The sequence below is a fragment of the Bidens hawaiensis genome, unplaced genomic scaffold, assembly GCF_021521415.1.
Source record: "Bidens hawaiensis isolate Kalapana, Puna unplaced genomic scaffold, B.hawaiensis_p1.1 tig00056800_1, whole genome shotgun sequence".
Lineage (NCBI taxonomy): Eukaryota > Viridiplantae > Streptophyta > Magnoliopsida > Asterales > Asteraceae > Bidens > Bidens hawaiensis.
The window spans coordinates 61,450-80,472 of NW_027500230.1; the positions used below are offsets into that span (position 1 = coordinate 61,450).

Genomic DNA, 19,023 nt, shown 5'->3' on the forward strand with positions numbered 1-19,023 from the left:
CTTATTTACCTTCATTTTACAAGTAACTTGATCAACAAGTTAATCCCCAATTACACTAAAATCACTAACACATATTAGTGATATAATTTTTAAATTAATTTTATTATTAACTTTTTGTGGCGGGTGTTAAGAAAGTATAAAAAAGTTCACAGAAAAAGTGAATGTCGCAATTTTTCAGGGTTTATTTTTGATGATATTGTGTCGCTAATCCATCACAATACTAGCGGCCATTTCATCCCGTGTATTTATATTTATAACTATCAATAGTCAAAGTTTACGAATATTTAGAACACGAGTCTTATAGTACTAACTATGATAGAGGCCGTGTGATGCACGGTTAGTTAAAAAAATAAAACAAAAAAGTTAACTTTAATAATATACGTAATAACATATCTTGTGAATGCATACTAATCAAGAAAAAGATAATGTTAATATTAATTCATCATAGTTGAGTTGGTAAATTACAAACATTTTAAAAAGCAAGGTAGTGAGCTTGATTCCCACCAACAACATGTTTTCATTTTATCATTCATGAAGTAGAAATTATAAAAATTGGAAACTTGTGTGCAAATTATAATTTTGAAAATGTTGAAGTGGAATCATATGTGGATAACTTATTTAAAGGCCGTACGGATATGCATTGTTTTAATATATTAATTAATATAGTAGTCGGGTTAGTGAACAAACTAACAAAGTCATAAGCGGGATGTTGTGGGCATTTACTATTTAGAACATGAGTCTTATGGTACTACTAAACAGATAATGTTTTCAATGAACAAAGTCATAAGCGGCATGTTGTGGGCGAAATAAATTGAATATTTATGAACAAAGTCTAAAAGCCATCGGCAGCCATGCGTCTCTACATAGAAGTGTTCAATGTTTCAATTAATAACTGATTGGACCAACATGCACTTGCCATAGCCTATAAATATGAACTAATTTATTTCCATAGAAATAAATCACTCTTCTATACCATTTTGTTTTGCTAAAAGCCAAAACATTGAATGAGTTCTTGTGGTGCTTTGAATGGTATGTTTATTATCTCCTCTCTAGCTAAAGAAGGCCGCGGTTTTAATTTGATCAACCCATCCATCAATGCAGCCTCCCAGTCGAGCAAGCGAAAGGTTGCATTTTTTCTACAATTGTTTCAACTACTGTGTAGGATGTATAGGAGGCGACGTCTGGTTTGAAAGCACACCAAAGTTAAATACCCCTATAAATAAAAAGTTTGGACTGAAATGATTTCGGGATAATGGATAAAAGTCGTATTTATTTATTATTATAAAATGCTTAGTACCTATTTTATTTAATTGTGTTAGCGAGTCTTGCTAATAATAATTCACTTTTACTAGTTTACGGGGATTGTTGCTGTCGCGAATGAGAATGTAGTTAATGAAACCGCAAAAATAAAACGAGTCAGTGGGGGACCGTCCACTGTCCTCAGGTACTCAGGAGAGAAGCCGACCACACCTATTTTGGATACCATCAATGGTCCAATCAATATGAGGAGCCTTGGTGCCGAGGTAAAATGCACGTATTAGTTTTATGTGGTCAGACATTCTATTTACACGTTTTATTAAATCTTTTTAAAATAATGACGGTCGTTTACGACCCATAATATTTTAAAATAATGGATTAGTGAGCAAATCTCTACACCTTTCAGGCTTATTTATTTATTTTTTGCTTGGACTTGTATTCAATGCGTAGGCTGTGAACTAGTTTTTCCTTTTTTTTTTTCAAATGGTACCGTTTAACTACACAAAATATTTGCATGAACACACAAACAATTCGGTTTATATTTTTCTAAGTTTTAGCTGAGGGGAGTGAGAAACAATGGATAGTCGATTTTCATTCTTTTAACAACGTTTTTTTTTTTAAATGAGCATTTGGATCACTAATGGATCACCGACTCATCAGATTATCTTCATTTGACTTTTGAGAAAAAGTATATCATAGGTGAGACTACCTCCGGCCCAATCTTAAATACCATTTTTTTTGGGACCACATATGAGACTTTAACTCAAAACATATTAATTTTAACATGAAATCATTGGATGCCTCGTATCAACTACTTGGGGTGGGTGTATCATTGGCTTGTTCTCCAAATAAGATTTTTTTAAAGACGTTTTAAATTGTACTGTTTAACTACACAAAAATATTGCATGAACATACAATTAAACAATTCAGTTTATATTTTTCGGAGTTTTAGTTGAGGGGAGTTAAAAACAATGAATAGTCGATTTTCATTTGGATTATATTCATTCTCCTAGCAACTTTTTTTTAAATAATCATTTGGATTATTAACGGACCATCGACTCATCAAATGATCTTCATTTCATCTTTTAAGAGAAAATGTATTATAGGTGAGACTACCTTCGGCCCAATCTAAAATACCATTTTTTGGGTCACATATGATACTTGAACTCAAAACCTATTATTTTTTAACTCAACTACTTGGGGTGGGTGTATCATTGGCTTGTTCTTCAAACAAGGTTTTTATTTTTAGATTTCTCTTCTAATTATGTTAAATTTTCATTGAAATATCCTGATTCAATAAGAATCTTTGAGCCTAATTATTACCTAAGGAAAGTGACTAAAAAAGGTGAGGAATTGGAGAACCACCTTTTCAACCCTTGATCATTTTTCTACATCCTTATGATATATCCTCGATCACATACATCATATAATTTTTGTAAAGGAAAAAAAAACCCTCCAAAAAAAAAATCAAAAAAATAATTAAAAAAATTATAAAACAAAAAAAAAACAAAAAAAACGTAAAAAAACAAAAATGTTTATCTACCATCCTCCGTTCTAATAAATAAATAAATAAATAAATAAAATAAATAAAAAATCTCCTTTAAGCTTTTGGGTTTAGTTTAGCTTTTAAGGGTATCTTTTTAGGGGGTTTAGGTTTTCCAGGTTAGGGGTTAAGTTTTTTTTCCTTGGTATAATAGAAGCGACCTTTACTTTATATTTTATATACGTTGCTATATTTTGTTAATTTTTTTTATATCAATACAATCCTTGCTTTATTATATAGGACCTTGAAAAGTTGGCTGATGAGCTCCGAGAAGAGATTGTCTACACAGTTTCAAAGACTGGGGGGCACCTAAGCTCGAACTTGGGGGTGGCTGAATTAACAGTCTCGCTCCACCATGTTTTCAACACCCCTGAGGACAAGATTATCTGGGATGTTGGCTACCAGGTGACGTCCAACATTATTCGATCCCTAGTATACATTAATCATTCAAACATCCACAAATATTTCTTAGTGTAATTAATGATGCATTTTTTTAAGCAGTCATACCCACATAAGATTTTGACGGGAAGGAGATCAAGAATGGAAACGATTCGACAAACTGGCGGACTTGCCGGTTTTCCTAAGAGAGATGAGAGTGAACATGACGCGTTTGGTGCCGGTCACAGTTCGACTAGCATTTCTGCTGGTTTAGGTAACTTCTTAAAACTTATCTCCATGATATAAAACGTATTGCATTCGTGTCGTGACAAGCATAACTCCTTAAGACAAATATAACTATATGCTAAGAAAGAATTATTTGTAAGAATATAATTAATGGAAAAACTAGTCTTTTATTATGCAAATATAAACGTCTTTTTTCATCACTACAAGAAAACAAAGCATTTGTCCTGAAACCTTGTAGTGGATTGCATTTATACGTTGTCGACATCATAATGTCCTTTCCTATTGCATTTTATGCCATCAGCACGTTTTAAGCGTGTTAATAAGTCCACAATTCAACATATTTAGAGATTTTCAATATCAACAACACGTTTTAAGTGTATTAAGGAAAAACTCTACCGTTGAACATATTTAGATTGGATTAAAAAGTCTTCATCACAATAATACAAGTCCATAAATATTAAATACTATTTATTACAAGTGGACCATATTGATTGTTATGAATAGCTGAATGTTACATCCAATACATGATTAACATGTTTTTCCCTTTAAGGACTGGTTTGAAATGCGTGGTTTTATGTTTAGTATATATGAAATAACACGAAAAAATTAATAAATTGTTTGATTAAGGTTTACGATAAATTGATAATATAATAAGATATGCGTTATCTTTTATATTATCATTATCTAATCAAACTAATTAAGTAGTAATAATTTAATATCTAATTCGTCTTTAAAATTTTCAGACGTTTATAAAAGTAATAATAAAGTAGACAGGCGCAGTCGCTCTCTTTAAAGCAACACAAATAATACATTTTGTACAGACATGGCCACAATAACAACATGTTGAAGAAATGTGATCCCGATAAATCTCTTTAAGCTTGGGGTGGCCCAGCACTCACCTGCTCCTCCTCCCTTTGTTTAAATTGACAAGTTTTCAAAAATTTTGAGCATGGTCCTCTTATTTATTAGAAAATTTTTATACGAACTGATTCCCCTCCTTCCCCGTGTTTTTGTCCAAGCTTCGTCACAATCTTTATGGAAGGTGATCAATTAACTTATTTTTGCACCTTGTAAAGAACAGACAGCTTCGTTGGCTTTATTTCTAGACAATAAAGCACCTCATAAGAAATTAGAATACAAGAAATTAACATAAAAGTGCATGCAATATTGTTACAAATTTGAAAGAAACAGTAAACTGCGAACAAAACAAAAAGGAAACCGATGTTTTGGTACGAATCTCTTAAAACAGATATCGTGTTTGTATTACACAGAATAAAAGAGTAAAAATGGCTGGTTTAATTCACATTTTTGGTACCAGGAATGGCCGTTGGTAGAGACTTGCTTGGAAAAGAAAACCATGCGATCGCAGTGATTGGAGATGGAGCCATGACCGCAGGACAAGCATACGAAGCTATGAACAATGCCGGCTGCTTGGGGTCCAATCTAATCATAGTCTTGAATGATAACCGCCAAGTCTCCCTTCCTACCGCCAATCTTGATGGTCCAGTTCCACCAGTTGGGGCTCTTAGTCGATCTCTCACAAGGCTACAATCTAGTAGAAAGTTCAGCCAATCACGCGAAATCGTTAAGGTACAATAATTTCTTTAAAATTAATAACACGATATTAACTTGTAACATCAAATTTTAAATATACGCCTTATTAACTTATAATTCGTTATGGTGACACTAAAATCAAATGGAACCAAAATGAACTCATTACATGTTATGTTGACGAGATATTGACATCTCAAAACATTGTCATGATTAGGGGATGACAAAAGGGGATCATGGAACACATGAAGTTGCCGCCAAAATGGACACTTACATGAGGGGAATGGTGGGTGGTCATGGAGCTTCCATGTTTGATGATCTTGGGCTTTATTACGTTGGCCCTGTGGATGGACACAATGTTGAAGATCTTGTCTATGTCTTCAAGAAGATTAAGGAAATGCCAAATTCGGGACCAGTTTTAATTCACACTGTTACAGAGAAAGGCAAAGGCTACCCTCCTGCAAAAATCGCAGACGACAAGATGCATGGGGTGGTGAAATTTGATGCACAATCAGGGGTGCAATCTAAAACAAAGGGAAAGACCCTATCATACACCCAATACTTTGCAAACTCTTTGGTCGCCGAGGCAGAAAGAGATGATAAAATAGTCGCTATTCATGCAGCTATGGGAGGAGGCACGGGCCTTAATACATTCGAAAATAAGTTTCCCAAGAGATGTTTTGACGTTGGCATAGCCGAGCAACATGCTATCACCTTCGCCGCTGGTTTGGCAACCGAAGGGCTGAAGCCATTTTGTGCTATTTATTCATCCTTTCTCCAAAGAGGTTATGATCAAGTAAGAGAATTTTTCCTTTATTTAAGATATTGTACCTTTAAATCATGGTTAATGTAACGGTATTGGTGATGCAGGTAGTTCATGATGTTGATCTTCAAAAGCTTCCAGTGAGATTCGCATTGGACCGGGCTGGTTTGGTAGGAGCGGATGGTCCAACACATTGTGGTGCATTTGATACTACTTTTATGGCTTGTTTACCAAACATGGTGGTGATGGCTCCTTCAGATGAGTCCGAACTCATGCATATGGTTGCGACAGCTGCAGCCATTGACGACCGCCCTAGCTGCTTTAGGTACCCAAGAGGCAATGGCATAGGTTCATTGCTCCCACCGAACAATAAAGGGATCCCTATTGAGGTACTTAAGAATGATAAATGTTTTTGAATTAGTAGTTGGTTTAGTATTTTTCATCTAATTATTTATAGGCGTCATGTGGAAGTTCGATCTTGTACTTCTAGACAGTTCGGTACCCTTGAAAGAAAACTTCGTAGAGTTTTGTGTAAACTGTAAATAACGAATTAAATTTGGTGAAAACTGTAAGGATATTGCTTGTCATGGAAATTGGACAATTTCATTTGACACACCAGTGAACTCCAAAATAAATCAGTTCGTATTTGGGAATTGACTAAACGCATAAGCTTTTACATAAACACCTAATACTAATTACTTGAATCCTAAACCATTTTGTAATCCAAAAAATTATATATCGTTGGTACTTTTAACCTAGCATACAATACCTTCTAGGTTGATCTAACATGTCTTCATTTCGTATAGCTTGGAAGGGGCAGAATACTTAAGGAGGGAAGTAGAGTGGCCTTATTGGGATATGGAACCATAGTGCAAAGTTGTTTGGTTGCAAGCGAGCTTCTTAACGAGCTTGGAATCTCAATCACTGTTGCAGATGCGCGATTTTGCAAACCATTAGATGGAAGGTTAATCAGAAAACTTGCGAAAGAGCACGAGGTCCTCATCACTCTCGAAGAAGGTTCCATCGGAGGATTCAACTCACATGTTTCACATTACTTGGCCTTGAATGGGTTACTTGATGGAAACCTCAAGGTATATGCCTCTACACATTATTCTTGTAACCAAAAACATTTTTTGTTGATACAAATGACTATTTTTAATCATATACTAAACAAATAAATCAAGTAAACTTATTTCTAGCTGTGTTTTAATATCTTTTCTATCAGTGGAGGGCTATGACACTACCTGATCAATATATCGAACACGGGGATCAAAAATTCCAGATTGAGGAGGCTGGTCTCACCCCAAAACATATTGCTAAACAGGTTTTATTATTAATCGGTGAGATCAAGCAAAGTATACATCTTATCAATGTGTAGTACTGATCAGCCACTGCCACAACTATATGTACTTTACTTGCATATTTGCTCATGAATATTCATTAATTTTGTAATTGGTTGGAATTTAGTAAAGGATATGTTACGAATTTGGATATTCATGATGCTAAAGAAGAAAATATTTGTCTTTACATTGTTATGAAATTAGATGATACAATATTGAAACATGAAACTTATCAAACTTATATGATCTATTTTAGAATGTAGAATTATGTAATTCTACCTAGAACAAAAGCGTTATTAGACGTAAAACTATACATTTTACACTTCCAAAACAGGGTGCTTAGGCAATTATGGTGGCAAATCTGTAGCGAACGCTCATTTGGGAAAAAGAAAGTTTTCTAACTCTCTCTGATAAAAATTGCATAAAAAATCAAATATAACTCAATCACAAATACAGCAACATAAATCTAAAAAGTTATCCAATACAACAAAAATGTTACAACAAATGCGTCTCATTCGTGCTTCTCTCATATGCTTCCTACAATTTATCAAAACAACAAGTTGGTATTGTACAAACGAGAAAGATGACTTACATATGCTATTCCCAATCTATCATTACAAATTGCATCCCCATTGTCTTGTAAGCCCATCTAAACCTCTCAGATCTAACTACAATGGCTCGAATACAAAATCTAGGTGGCAGAACACCAAGATCTAGTGAATACATTATGAAGATCACAGATCTATGAAGAATATCAATGAAACAATGTCAAACCGGGTAGAGAATGCAAGAAATCTATGGAATACTTCAAATACTTCAAATACACGCCAAAAACCCAAAAACCCCATAGGAATTTATAGTCTAAAGCACATACAAGCCCAAAACGATAAATGAAACCAAATGACAGTGAAGAGCCTACCTCGGAATTGGGTTCCCGAGGTAGCCCAAGGACTCATTAAGTAAAATGAGTGATAGCGACCCAAGAAGGAAGGCCCAAAGGTAAAGAGAGAAGATAATTCGAGAAGGAAAATAGGAGGGATTGGAGATTTGGGGGGAAACTCGAATCACTGTGCATCTGACTTGGGTAGGGGCCCAAGGTATGTTTGTCTCAAGATATGAGGCGTAACACGTGGATAAAAGAAAGAAAGCCGAAGGTTCAGCTGGGAAGAAGTGAGACCAATGGGGAAAGGTCAAGAAGTCTATATATTGTAAATGTACATAGGATAATAAATAATATCCCTTTTCTCTATATATATGAGAAGGATATCATGTTGTAAAGTAGAACAAATACAATAACAATAACAATAACAAACACTTCTCATTAGATCACCATTCTCACAAAGTACTCCTTAAGAACTCTCAGAACTGCTTCATATAGGGTTCCAACAATGGCGCCATCCGTGAGACCTACCTGAACCTTTAAGAAGAATGGCTGATCACAACTTGAGCGGAACGCTGCTACCGTTTCCCTCAGGTTTCGGTGAAAATAGTGTTGTAACCAAGTTAGTAGAAGAAAATCTCACAGATTAGTCCCCAGAGGGTCAGAAAGACACCGAGGACCGATGTTGATTAAAGACGAAACAAGGAAGGATGAAAAGGAAAAGAATGACGTTGAAGCAGAGGATAATGTTGAAGAAGGGTGGAGGATAACCCCCGAGTTCATCCGAGCTCATAAAGGCACTCTAAAGGTGTTTCTAGAGGAGCAAGAGAACAAGGAGAAGTTAGCAGCCATTCGAGCCCGGCTCTCGTTAGAAACCCCTGGCCCAGTGAAGGAGAACGAACCCAAGGGTAAACCCAAAAAATATCCAATTTGTTGCTAGAGTCTTTAGTGACTCTCTCTGCTGCCAAAGGTAAAGAGGGGAGCTCTCCTAGCACCCTGGAGACCCCATATCGGCAAACGAACACCTCAGATGTTTCTAAATTTACCAAGCCTATCGCCGAAGCCACTCTGCCCCAAGCTCCCCTATCCGTCCACCGTGGACATATATGACGGGACCCAAGATTCTGAAGACCACCTACATGATTTCAGGGGGGTAGTCAGTGGGTGGTCCATGCCCGTTTGGTGCTCGATGTTTCCTCAAATGCTAACGGGAGGAGCCCGTTTCTGGTTTGATAGCTTCGAACCGGGGAGTATAGACGGTTATGAGGAGCTGAAGGGAAGGTTCCTCCAGAATTTCATTGAGCAACGGAAAGCCATGAAGAACCCCAATGAGATCTTGCACATCCGAAGGAGAGATGAGGAAAAGGTGGAACAATTCATGGATAGTTACGTGGCCGAAAGTATGAACATTAACAGGGTCCAAGTAGTCATGAAAATAAGTGGGTTTATCAATGGGGTAAGGTTTTCTCAGTTTACAGAAAGGCTGGGAGAGGACTTCCCATCCACCTTTGATCAACTTATGGATCGGGTTAGAGCGTTTGTTCGAGGAAAGGATATGGGGTCCAAGCTAAGAGAATGGGAGGATAAGAAGATTTCCCCAAAATCAGGAAACGACGGCAGAAGTAGTGGGGGGAACTATGATGACTCGGGGGAAGGCTCCCTTTGAAGGGAGCCGATTCACTCCTTATCGACCTCCGTCACACCCCCCCATCTTACCCCCCCCCTCTACTCATTATCATCCACCATGATTTTCGGTCAACTCATATACAGAGGAGCCCCCGCTACAAGTCCTGTATAATGAAAGGTCCTTACCCGGAATGGGGGATGTGCTGGCAACGGATAAAACCAAGTACACTCCAATACCTGCCAGCCCCTTCCGGCAAGTCTATAAGTCTAACCCCCAGAGGTACTGTAACTATCACAAGAGCCATAGACACACCACCGAGAGCTGTGTCAAGCTAAAGAAACTGTGGGAAGCTGCGTTAAAATCCGGGAAATTGCCTTTTATCTCTAAAGAATCAACCTTGAAGATCAAATATGAAGACGAGGATAAACATTATGTTGACACAATCTGAAGAAGGGAAAACAATAATGAAGATCCGAGAAGGGCATCTAAAGAAGGGAGGATAGACCAAATCTTGTTGGATCAATCGTGGATAAATGCACCATTCTCATTTCCTAGTTTAAGTAATTAGGAAGCCCGGGAGATGCCCCTGAACATATCAGCTAGTTTTGTGGGCATCGCATCGCATGCATACACATGGACGGGGGTAGTGGTGTCGAGGTGATGTATGAACACTGCTGTGCCAGGCTTAAACGGGAAATTCGAAACGAATTGGAAGAAGATCTTTGCCCTTTGATGTGATGTGCGTAAATATATATAAATAATAAATACCATTCGCAACTAAGCTTTAAAAATCAAACAACCTAATCTAGTTCACACAATCGGCAAGTGTACCGGTCGCGTGTAGCAAAGAAATAAGGAAGTCCAGTATCGAACTAAAGGACACTAGAGGTGGCTCGGATACTAAACCCTAACTAAGTCCTGCCCTAAAACAATATTTAATTAATTATTATTATTTTTTTTATTTTGTTTTAATTAATTTAAACTAATTTAACTAATTTACTTAACTTAATGGAGCTAACGGGAAAACTTAACGACACCAACGACACTAACGGCACTAACGGAGTTCTCAAATATGGTGAAGGGGAACCACCAAGGTAAGGAATCTTAACGACTATCGATGACGCTCGGGTGACAACGAACACGTGAAACCGGGTTCTAAGGATGATCTAACTAGACTATAAGGGAAAATAGGTCCCCACGATCAGTTTTACTAAAGACCCCTAAAAATGTCTAGAAAGATAGGTAAAGCACGGTTGACTTTCTAAGTACCCTAATGAGTTATTACTTGGTACGTATCAAAATCACAAATTCCTCTAAGGCTCGTAATCCTAACAAACCTAGGGAATAAGGGGTAATTCTATATTAAAGATTAAATAATTCAGCTTACAAATTAACCTAATCAACGCCTAGAAAACCGAACGTGGTCTCGCAACAGCTAACTAAATCGACTAGACCAAAGAGATAAACCGACTCCTAATGTCTTGGTCCGACTAAAAGGAGATGAACTACTGAGATGAACAACTCTAACCAATCAAACCCTATGGTGACGTCTAGCATAAACGACCAAAAACACCAACTAATCAGTCTAGCATGCAATCCTAAACCAAACACAAAACTTATTCATGTAATGTTAAAATCACATGGGGTCTAATTAATATAATATTGACAAACTCAATAGCAATCATAGAATAAAATCATAATAATATGAACTTGACAATAGTAAATCAGTTATATGTTCGTTAGTCAACCCAAAACAATCGTCAAAACATCGTCAATCAACCAAACCTAGGTAGTTCTAATGATTTAGCTACTCATAATAATAATAACAAACTCACATATAATAGCAAAATCCATGACAACCATAACTGAAAATAAATGATAATGAGTGTGCACCTAAAAAATAATACTCACCACCACCACTAATTGGTTCACCTTTCTTTTGTTGACTTCTTTCTTGGTTGACAAAAAGTTTATACTAATTTTCGTCACTTTTCTGTGCTTTCCAATCTGCTGCTGCTCTTTATGAATATTCCCAGCCACCACACTTCTCTTTCGTCCTCTACTGTCTTCCACCAAAACTTGTAGAAAGAAGTTTATATTCTTTCGTTTCTTGCCTCTGATCAATCCAGCCGTCCCACGCCTTTTTCCAACATCCCCTCATACGTCTTTTTATAATATTCAAGGTGTTAGCGTTTTTTTTCTTTCTTTCTTTCTTTTGGGCCCTCAGCATAACCAACAATTAGTTTTCTTGGGCTAGCAATAACAAACAAACGTGGGTTTTAAAAATAATCAGGATGTATGTTAGTTGAATTTTAAATCACATGAGTAATTCTTTTTAGTTTATAAATAGAATTGATTTAACTTGTAAGGAACCTGAAAAGAGTAAATAAACTCAATCTCATATATATCAACATTTAACTTATATATTAAATTTTAAATCAATTGAGACATAACTTAAATGCCAAGTTTTAGTATGTTGTCTCATGAAACTTTTAAAACCCAAATATGAACCACTTGAAAATAATATTATATAAAAACTGGCTCAAAAGTATTAAAAAGTGTAAGAAATATTAGTATAAAAATACGCATAATTTCAACCACATCAATGGCGTTCTCAGGGAGGTGGTGGATTCCATCGGCTCCCTCACTCTCCCACTAACCCTAAAAGATGGGGAAAGGATAACGACGGTAAACCTTCGGTTCTCAGTGGTCGAGCCCCCTCCAAATACAACATCATACTAGGCCGACCTGGAATGAGGGCGCTTAAAGCCATATCATCCATGGAACATGGTTGTATGAAGTTCCCAACACTGAAAGGGGTCACTACCATTTGCTCTTCCACCGAATAGTGGCCAGTATAGGGGCCGGAAGCAGACCGAAGAAAGGATAGAAGGGAATTGAAGAATGGGTCCTAAATGGGGAGTATCCGGAGCAAACAATAAAAATAGGGGCCCAATTGTCTGACTAAAGGAAAGCAGGACTAAAGGAAGTGTTACTACGAAACACGGATGTCTTTGCATGGAAACATGAAAACATGACGGGCATGCCTCAAAATCAGGTACATCATAGCCTCAAGGAGTTTCATTGGATCGAGCCCGTCAAACAAAAGAATAGGAGTTTGGGGCCCGATAAGAGTCAAGCCGTGTTGGAGGAGACTTGGAAGTTGTTACAAGCCAGATTTGCGCTTGAAGTAAGATACCCCTAGTGGATATCAAATCTCGTTATGATAGCAAAATCCAACCACATCTGGCGTATGTGCATTGAATTTAAAGATTTGAATAAGGCTTGCCCCAAAGACTCCTATCCATTGCCGGAAGTGGAAAAGAAAATTGAGTCCATGTCTCGGTTTTCTTTAAGGTGTTTCTTAGATGCGTATAAGGGGTATCACAAGGTTCAGATGGACCCTAAAGATGAAAAAAAAAACGGCGTTCTACACCATCGAGGAACTTTGTGTTACACCAAGATGCCTTTCGGACTGAAAAACACCAGGGCAACGTACCAAAGATTCATGGATAAGTTATTTGGTCATCAGAGGGGAAAAAAACGTGGATATTTATGTAGGTGATTTAGTAATAAAAATTGAGGAGGAAGAGAAGATGTTGAATGGCATTGGGGAAACGTTTTAAACACTGAGGGGAGCCAACATGAAACTAAACTCCCAGAAATGTTCTTTCAGGGTCGAGGAGGGAAAGTTCTTGGGGGTATTGGTAACTAAAAGATTAAAGCTAACCCAGATAAAGTGGAGGTGCTGCTCTAGATGAAATCCCTACGAAAAATCAAAAATGTACAAAGGTTAAACGAAAGATTAGTGGCACTCAATCGGTTTCTATCCAAGATTGCTGAGAGAACCCTCCCCGTTTATGGCGGTATTGAGAAGAAGCACCTAGAAGAATAAGTTATTCTGGGATAAGGAAGCTGACTAGGCTTTTCAAGACCTGAAGACGCACCTATGTGTGCTCCCCACAATTGTGACTCCCCAACCTGGGGAAGTTCTCATTTTGTATCTTTCCCATACTAATCGGACCATCCACTCAGTACTAATGGTTGAAGAGGGAGGGGGGGACTCAGGTGCCAATCTACTTTCTCAGTCGAACCCTGAAGGCTGGAGGAAAGATACTCCGTGATCGAGAAGCTTGTGCTAGCCCTCATCTATACCGCCCGGAAGCTAAGACATTACTTCCAAGCCCATGTAATACGTATTTTGACCAACAAGCCCCTCTAGCAAGTACTTTTAAAGCCGTAGGTATCGGGAAGATTGGCGAAATGGGCTATTGAGTTGGGGGATCATACCATCGATTACAAGCCTCGAGTTTCTTTCAAAGGGCAGGTCTTAGCTGACTTCATAACTGAGACCACACTCAAAGAAGAATGTGAAGAGATGACGCGAGAAAAGCCGGTACCCTCGGGATCAGGATTTTGAAAAAAGGGCATCGAAGGAAGAACCGCTTTGGAATTTATATACTGATGGGGCCTCAAACGAAGAGGGAAGTGGAGTGAGGCTTATCCTGATCAGTGCCAAGGGTATCGAGTTAACATACGCTGTTCACTTGGATATCCCAAGTACTAACAATAAGGCTGAGTACGAGGCACTATTAGCTGGGTTGAGAATGGCCGAAAAAGTAAAAGCTCGAAGAGTCAAGGCCCGCATAGACTTTTTTGCTAGTTGTTAAGTAGGTCAAAGGGGATTACGATATGAAAGATCTGTTAATGATAAGGTACCTGTGAAAGGTGCCAGAATTATTGTAAGTCTTTGAGAAACCTGAAGTTGTGCATATCTCCCAAAGTCTCAATAAGAAGGCGGATGCATGAAGAAAGTTACTAGCCATGGCTTTTGATCATTTGGCTAAAGATGTCAAGGTGGAAACCCTCAAGCGCTCCTCGATAACGAAGCCACAATCGCCAGCATTGAACCCTCGGGAGACAATTGGATGACTCCTTTCCTCTGGTAACTCCAGGAGGGAATAGTGCCAAGAAACAAGCAAGAAGCACAAAGATTGAGGATTCGGGCCTTCCAATATGAAATCATTGACAGGGCCTTGTACCGAAGGTCCTATCTGGGACCCCCCCCCTCCGATGTATAGATTTGGTAGAAGCTCAGTACGTTATACGGGAGATACACGAGGGAATATGTGGGATGCATATGGGAGCCAAAATGGTGGCAGCCCGGGCTATGAGGGCTGGGTATTATTAGCCCACCATGTTTTTGAGTACTTTAATGGAAAAATAGAAATGTGATCATTGCCAAATACATGCTCCCATCACATGACAACCCAAGCTCAATCTAGTCCCGGTAAGCTCCTCATGGCCGTTGCAGAAGTGGGGAATAGACATAGTGGGGTAATTTCCGGAAGGGATGGGGAGGGCTCAATTCTTGGTCGTGGCAGTAGACTACTTCACCAAGGGAGTTGAGGCTAAGCCATTGGCCACCAACACGGGGAAGCAAATAAAATGGTTCATCTGGGAAACACATAATGTGTCGTTTAGGTCTTCGTTACTCCATCATAAGTGACAACGGGAAGCAGTTTGCGAACAACGCCTTCTGAGAATGGTGTAATCAGCTGAAGATTAAATAGGTATCCACTTTGGTAGCCTATCCTCATGCTAATGGCCAAGTCAAAAGGGCCAATTGAAGCATAGTGGACAGGATCAAGAGTAGATTGGGGCGGTAAAGGCATTCATGGGTCGATGAGTTGCCCCATGTTTTATGGGCTCATCGTACCATGCCCAAAACAGTAATGAGGAAACACCTTTAAATTTGACATACAGGACCGAGGCTATGATACCAGAGATTGGATCCCCTACTAATCGGAAGTCCAAGACAAAGCGAGAAAACGAGGAAGACCTCTGGTTAAACTTAAACTTGGATGAAGAAAGATGGGATATGGCTACAAAAAGAGAAGTGGAGTACAAGAAAAAAAATAAAGAAGTACTATAACTCCCGAGTCAGGGAGATCAAGTTCAAAGTGGGAGATTTGGTCTTGAGAGAGAACGAGACCTCAGGATGGAAAGCCGAAAAGAAGATCAGGAGAAGTTGGAGCCCAAGTGGGATGGTCCTTATCAAGTCATTTGGGTAGGAGAGAAAGGCGTCTATAAATTAGCTTATCCCTCAGGGGAAGAAGTCCCCAGGACTTGGAACTCCATGCAACTGAGGAAGTACTATGTCTAAACCCCCTAAGGGAAGGAGAAATTAATAAGGAAACAAGCTTGAGCACATTTTTTGTAATTCCTCATTGGCTACGGGACCTCATGATGGAAATTAAGAAAACGCACAACCTCCCCGAGAGGAAAGTCACACATTGCAAGTTGTCTTACCATTCTCTTTTTGTAACACCAAATGTAATGTGGCATTGTCAATAAAGTGCTGAGAATATGAGCATTGTGAAAAATTATCTCGTGCTTGAGTAACTAGTAAAATTCATTTAAAGTGTTAAGTAGTTCCCACCTCCTCTCCGAGAGAAGGCAAGGGCTAGCTAATGTACCTAACTATTATTCTTGAGTTACCAAATATCAAATTATATTATTGGTTAAGTTTTGATATGTTATGTAAAGGGTACATCCCTGGGCGGCAGGTGATACCCTAAAGTCCCCACTAACGAGCCCACCTCGTGGGGACACACCCAACAAAGTCCCCTTTTGTCACAAAAGGCATAAGGAAAGCCTCGTCGATAGGCTATATGGTTAACCAAATCACACTAAATCTCATAAACAAGCATTCCAAGGATCACAAATAAGAGAAATCATAACAACGGCTAAGCCACCATGAAACAAACCATCAAGTCCCCGAGGGGACATCATAAGTACATATCAAGGTCTAACCCACTTAGGGGGAAACATCATAACAAGTCTGAAAAAGTACTAACATCATAACAACAAGTAGCCCTACAAAAGACCAAATAGCCTAATAACAAATGGGAATACCAACCAGTCAAAGCAATGGGGATGGATGGTCCACCACTGAAGACAGTGCCGTTATCTTTTCAGTCGAGATCCCATGGGTAGAAGAAAGTTGAAGCAAGATCGGGGGCACCTGGGTAATGTAAGCAACAAACGCCTCCTCCACCTCAGTTTCGGTTATTCCAGAGAAAGACGAGACCTCGAGCATAGAGGTTCCTTGAGCATAATGTTCATAACCTGCCCGAAGCCCATGCTGCAACCCCGAAGCAAAGATGGCCCTGCTAAGGGTGTCTCTCACCTGAAATGTCTCCCGGCACCCACGAGCTCTTTTGTAAACCAACCCGAAGCCCTCCGACACTATCCACTCCCGACCCCCCTGCACATAAGCCATCGCCTCCTGCAACCTTGCATATTCCTACTTTAAGTGGCCAATATTCTTGCCAGATTCCTCAACTGCCCGCTCCTGCTGGCCCTTGGCTATGTCAACCTGATATTTAAAATCTTTATGTTTGGCCCGCTCCTATTCAAGGGAGGTTTATAGCTAATGAATTTTGACAAAGGAAGGAGCAGCCTTGATATGGACACAATGATAGATATTAAAAATCTAAGAGGATGGGCATAAGTAATAATAAACAAAACACTAACCCCTACCAATTTTTCCTGAGTCACCTCAATGTGGAACGAACAGTCTCTAACTCGGAGACTTTCACTTGAATCCCAGTAAGCTCAGCAGTCAACTGAGAAAGTTGCTCCCTTGAAGCCTGCAAGGCAGCTTCCAAACTAGGCACCTCCAGACTCTTCTCCTTAGCAAGGCCTACCTTCCTCTTTAGTTCCAGGATATTTTTCCCATTCCTTTCCAGAGCATTCTTCAAGTCAGCAATCTTTGCCTGTCCTTCATGAAAAAGATGGTTACCATTGATCACAGCTTGATGAGTGGAAGCTCCCAAAAGCAGCATACGGTACAGATATGTCCCAAATTCACTCATGAGACCATCTGAATTCAGCGACTGCACATGAGCATAATCCATAGTAGGAACGACTGCAGTCAGCAAGTCGTGAAGAGGCACCAACCATGGTCCATAAGGCTCCATTTGGGAATAAAGATGTCATCCGGGAGAGGTTCCTTAGAAGAAGGAACTGAATCCGTTTGGGAACAAAGGTAGGTTGTACTATTATTTTTAATTTTGTGTAGTTAAAATTGCATCATGAAATCCATAAATTAATCTGTTTATCTTGTAGGTAGATAAAGAGTTTGCAAATTCAAGGACACAATTTTGGACATATACGAGGCACATTGTGCTCCTTTGTTTCAGGATTATGTTACAGTTGGAGATCAAACTATGACTCCGTTATAACTTCATAACAATAGCAATCCGGATGATGTTCCACGCAAAGCATATATAGAGGGCATAGGAGATGGAATCAATTTTGGTGATGAAGAGCCTTTTTTTTCCTACTTTTTTTGAAAGTAGTTTGGTTAAAAGGAAGAAGTCTAAAGATGTTATCAACAACCGCTCAACCAAGAGTAGAATTTCATATATTGAAGAAAAACTAGATGTTGCATCGGATGTCTTAAAAACAAATTACACGCCGAATAGTCACTCTCCAACAATATCATATTGCATGAACATTGTCCTCACTTTTGCTGATTTCAACGAAGGTTCTAAAAAGTATTTGTCACAGATTTGGTGTCTGCAGCTGTTCGAATAGGCTAGGGGTAGTTTAGTCTTTACACTTAATGTAAAATGGCTCATTCGCTAAGCATGTTTAGCGAATGAGATCCATTCGTTAAAGACTAAACTCATTCGTTAATGTAAGAGCCCATTCATTAATACAGTGTAACGAATGGTGGCTCATTCGTTAAAGTATCCATTTACTAAGAATGTTTAACGAATGGGCTATGGAAAGATCTCATTCGTTAGTATAGTTAACGAATGAGAGGCCTTATTCGTTACAACAGTACTAACAAATAAGACATGCCTATATATAGGCCTTACATAGTGAAATGCATGGAGATCCGTGCCATATTTATGTCTAAAGTACTTTTACCATGCCGGATTTTCTCCTCACCATTAATGTATTCGTTCATCATGTAATGTATTGATCCATTAACGTATTGAACACGATCTTAATGTATCAGTATTACGACTAGATTCCTAGTCTCAATAGAGTTTCACAAGTGGTATCAGAGCAGGAGTTGCTTGTGATACGTGAATTTCATGTTCATCGGTTTAACTTATTGTTTGATCGGATTTTTTAAGATTCAGCGAATGAATGATCAAATTGATGTTTGATTCCTGTTCGTTGATGAAATCCGAATCATCGTGTGCAATTTCGTGGTTTAATTGCATTATTTGATGATATTTTGAGTAAATCTGCCATGGATGAGCTTGATTTTCCAGAATCCGACAACTCTAACCGTTTTTTCCAGTGAAAATCGGTTTTCCTGCTATAGTAACCACTCTAACGGCTCATTCATTAGTTTAATCTCATTCGTTAACGGAGTTTTAACGAATGAGCTCATTCGTTATGGAGTCGGACTCA

The 19,023-nt window shown here is 38.6% G+C and overlaps 1 protein-coding gene across 1 annotated transcript; it reads left to right on the plus strand.

Annotated features, from left to right (window-relative positions):
- The first annotated feature begins 739 nt into the window (after nt 1-739).
- On the plus strand, nt 740-7,116 carry LOC143601594 (putative 1-deoxy-D-xylulose-5-phosphate synthase 2, chloroplastic). The gene is made up of 9 exons (XM_077078970.1): nt 740-1,124; nt 1,353-1,523; nt 3,041-3,205; nt 3,302-3,452; nt 4,743-5,014; nt 5,193-5,771; nt 5,846-6,127; nt 6,545-6,829; nt 6,964-7,116. The coding sequence occupies exons 1-9, from the start codon at nt 1,005-1,007 to the stop codon at nt 7,114-7,116; spliced, it is 2,178 nt and encodes a 725-aa protein (XP_076935085.1). The 5' UTR covers nt 740-1,004.
- The last annotated feature ends 11,907 nt before the right edge of the window (nt 7,117-19,023 follow it).

Excerpts from the sequence above, each read along its gene's own strand:
- LOC143601594 (XM_077078970.1), top strand. The coding sequence starts at position 1,005 with ATGAGTTCTTGTGGTGCTTTGAATGGTATGTTTATTATCTCCTCTCTA. Across the intron at positions 1,125-1,352 it reads CCCAGTCGAGCAAGCGAAAG|TTTACGGGGATTGTTGCTGT; the intron begins GTTGCATTTTTT and ends CACTTTTACTAG. Across the intron at positions 3,453-4,742 it reads TAGCATTTCTGCTGGTTTAG|GAATGGCCGTTGGTAGAGAC; the intron begins GTAACTTCTTAA and ends TTTTGGTACCAG.